At 47.6% G+C, this 3721-nt stretch overlaps 1 protein-coding gene across 1 annotated transcript; it reads right to left on the minus strand.

Annotated features, from left to right (window-relative positions):
- Positions 1-205: 205 nt before the first annotated feature.
- LOC100284764 (F-box domain containing protein) lies at positions 206-2089 on the minus strand. Its single transcript, NM_001157659.2, is given in 3 exon segments — positions 206-670; positions 764-916; positions 1016-2089. Coding segments are annotated over 3 exon segments (1437 nt in total). The 5' UTR covers positions 2009-2089; the 3' UTR covers positions 206-379.
- Positions 2090-3721: the final 1632 nt, after the last annotated feature.

Consider the following 3721-nt stretch of genomic DNA (forward strand, 5'->3'; position numbering starts at 1 on the left):
CATAAATGGGCCATAAAGTATACATGGGCCCGTTTGTTTCGCTTCCAGAGAAATGGTCAACCTATTTTCATGATTGTCAGAGAAGATTTTTGCTGGTTGACATCGTACAAAATACTTAAAATGTAAACATTCAACAAATATAGAATTTCTGTTAAGTTTAAAGAAACTTCATCAAAGAACTGAAAATTGATGGCTTAAACTAAATGAATACTGACAATGGTTCCATTAATTCTGTAAGGAATTCATCAACAGTTAGCAGCTACATACACAGGCTAAAAGTAACCCGACGAAAAAGGAAGACCTTCATGGACAGGCCTTTCTTCCTGGGCTGCAACATTGAGCTTTTGCTAATGGACCTACTCTACTCATACACATCATATCATCCAGCTGTGCAAAACTGGACGCTAGCATTTTGAGAGGACTTCCTCAGCTTCAACACCCTACGCCTAAACTTGGCCTGCTCAAGGCCATCCATGGAAGGAACAATTGTCATGGTCTCCAGTGCAGAGGCGTTCTTGAGCAGGACCTTTACCAGTTTAAATCCACTTCTGCTTTCATCAATGTACTTCATCCTAACGACCTTTAGATGTTTCACCGATACCCTCTTACCACCAAGCACACCATGACTTCCTCCATCGCCACTATTCCGCCTCCATTTGCCCTGCGATGGCTGCAGCAACGAACATCGTTGGTCATTGCCACGACAATCTGAAAGAAATACTAGAGCACTGAACTAATAAAACAAAAAGGAAGCTTATCTCACCACAACAGACACGCAGAGCTCTTCCACATTTCTGCAGTTTGATAGCAGTGGCACAATGGATAATGCACCTTCTTCCCTCCTCTCAACTATACATGTCAACCACCTTACCTTGTCTAACTGCAACTTCGACCATTCCTCTGGACGTGCAAATTGCTTCCGAGTTTTTTTTTTCACGGTTTGGTAATTAGATTCATCAATCACTAAATAGTAAATACATTACCTATCAAAGAGAAGTTGAGATATGCGGTATACCTCGATGCACCAGGGTGAAAGAGCAAGTCTTCGTGCATTGCCAACCAAAGTAAGAAGCTCTCTGAGAGCAGCCTCCCGAGGCTTGACCAATGGCTTCTCGATGTTAAGGAGGACGTCCTCCAAAGAAACTTCCCCATCAATAATGTGCCTAGCTGCTATTGCGCCGGAGTAGTGGAGTATCCGCAGCTCCGGCATCTCAAAAACAGCAAGAGCCGACTCCTCCGTCCAAGAACAGTCCGTGATGGCGAGCGAGCAAAGCCGCGACGGACCGGTAAGGCGAAGAGCACCGACGCGGCATTTTTCAAGAATCAGGTAGCGGACCTCTTTGCAGTGCAAGAAGAGGTCCCCGAAGAAGTCATCCTCCGCATTGAGCGAGACACAAGCGATGTGGAGGCGGGATAGGCGGGTGAATGTGGTGAAAGAAGGGAGCGGAAGTGCGTAGCGGTCGAGCCGAAGTGTCAGGGACGTGAGGCTGGTGCAGGCCAGGAGGGAGGGCGGAAGAACGGCGAGGCGGGAGCGCGGGAGGTGGAGCTCTAACCGCTCGACGCCGCGTGCCGCCGCCGCGGTGAGCCACGAGGCGAGGTGGTCGGCGGCGGAGGCAGCAAACGCCTGGTCAAAGAAACCCTCGAGCGCGAGGCGGAGGCGACGGAGCGGGTGTCGATGCGGCGGAGCGGAGGACCCAAGCGCGGCAGTGACGGCGGCCGCGAACGCCGCCCTGCGGCGCGGCGCGGCGGGGAACGCCGCGGCGAAGTCGAGGTCCAGCGCGGGCGCAGCGGCGACAGCGCCGCGCCACCGGCGCGAGATAGCCGAGGCCGCGACAGCGGACCGTAACGGCAGCTTGGACACGATCAGCCCCAGCACCGCGTCGGGAAAACCCTCAAACGGGTCGCCGCCGACTCCGTCGCCCCCGCCGTGATCCTCGCCGGCGGAGTAGTCGCGCGCCGCGTAGGTGAGTCCGGCGGCGTTGTTAGGGATGAGGTGTTTGGTGCGCATGGCTCCCGGCGCCTCGATCCAAGAACCAACTCCTCCGAAACTGAAATTGGAAGTTTTTTTAAAGGACTGGAATTGGAAGTTTTTTTAAAGGACTGGAATTGGAAGTTTAAGTAGGAGTACAGCGCAAGTGCAAAGCAGCGGAGACGAAGCGAATCGACGGGCCCGCGGTATGCGGCGCCGCAAGCAACGCGATACCTTTTTTTTATGATAAGTTACTGTAGAGTAACTACATTATTTTTATTACTTCATCGCAAAGTATGAACAATTCACAGGGTAGGACAGAACCACTAGGTACAGAGTTTTGAATCCAACTTCTAATTTTATCACCTATCTCTGGCTTAACTCGGTGGCAAGCAAGACTCATTTCTCTTTTGAACATTTCCCGACACGCATCTACAGTGACCGGGATCTCGTTGAATATCCAGTTGTTCCTGCTTTTTTAAATGCACCAGAACATGATAATGATAATTTCCATTCTCCATGGTACTTTCCATCTCATTCTAATCCTCAATAGAGTATTGATTAGGTCCACTGTTCTTGGCGATGTGATGCGTATTAAAAGCCAATATCTTCTAGCATAGTTGCATCTAAAAAATAATTGGAGTACCGTCTCTTTGAGTTGTAGAATACAGTTGCCGCAAGTGTAAGAGTCCAGTTGCATAGATCGATGTCTGAGGAATGAACGAGTATTTAATCTGTCTTAAGCAGTAACCAAAAGAAAACCTTGTGTTTAGGTTGACATTTTGTTTTCCATAACCAGAAAAAGATGGGGCGAGTCCACTCATTACCAGTCATATAAACATAGGCCTTATGTGAAGAAAACAGGCTAGAGGAACCATTGCAGTACCATTTGTCTCCTTGGTCATGTTGAGGAAGATTTGCCAACGAGTCTTGTAGGGCATGAAACTGCTCGAATGCTTCAACAGACAGAGGAGTGTGAAACATCTCATGTGAGGCTGTCGTTCTTGCCTAGTGTATAGTGATGTCTTTGTTGGAAGCAAAAGACCAAAGTTCTGCATAGCTTATTAGCTTGCAGATTTGCACATGTCGTCCCAATTGTCATGCCACAATAGAGTTGTTTTTCCGTCCCCTATCTCCACCCGAGCTAATTCTTTGTAAGATTCTTGAATTTTTAGAATGTCCCTCCACCAGAATGAGCCTACTAATTTCGCTGAAGGTAGTGTGCTGCTGTAGTGGTTGGCCCAGATTATGTTGATCCACGGAGTATCAACTCTGTTATAAAATTTGTGGTGGTTTTTCATTAGGAGGGCTTTGTTTTGCAATTCTAGATTTATAACTCCAAGCCCCCCTGAGCTTTTGGTTTACAAACTGTTTTCCATGCTACATGGGGAGGTTTCTTTGCATTTATATCTGCTCCTCTCCATAAACAGTGCCTTCTGAATTTATCAGTATGCTTAATCACTGATTTCGGGAGCTTGAGGATGCACATGTAATACATTGGTAGGGAGGAAAATACCGCGTTGACCATTTGCAGTCTGCCAGACTAAGATAGAAAAACAGAAGTTGTCGCAAGTCTTTTCTCTATCTTCTGAATGAGTAGAAGGAAAGCTCCCAGGTTGTGCTTTTTTAATCCCAAAGGAAGCCCTAAGTAGGTGAACGACATTGAACCAATCTTGCAATGAAACGTGTTTGCTAAAATTTCCATTTTCTGGTCTGAAACATTGATGGGGGTATATATTGGATTTGTGATAG

This window comes from Zea mays, chromosome 4 (genome assembly GCF_902167145.1).
Source record: "Zea mays cultivar B73 chromosome 4, Zm-B73-REFERENCE-NAM-5.0, whole genome shotgun sequence".
NCBI classification, from domain to species: domain Eukaryota; kingdom Viridiplantae; phylum Streptophyta; class Magnoliopsida; order Poales; family Poaceae; genus Zea; species Zea mays.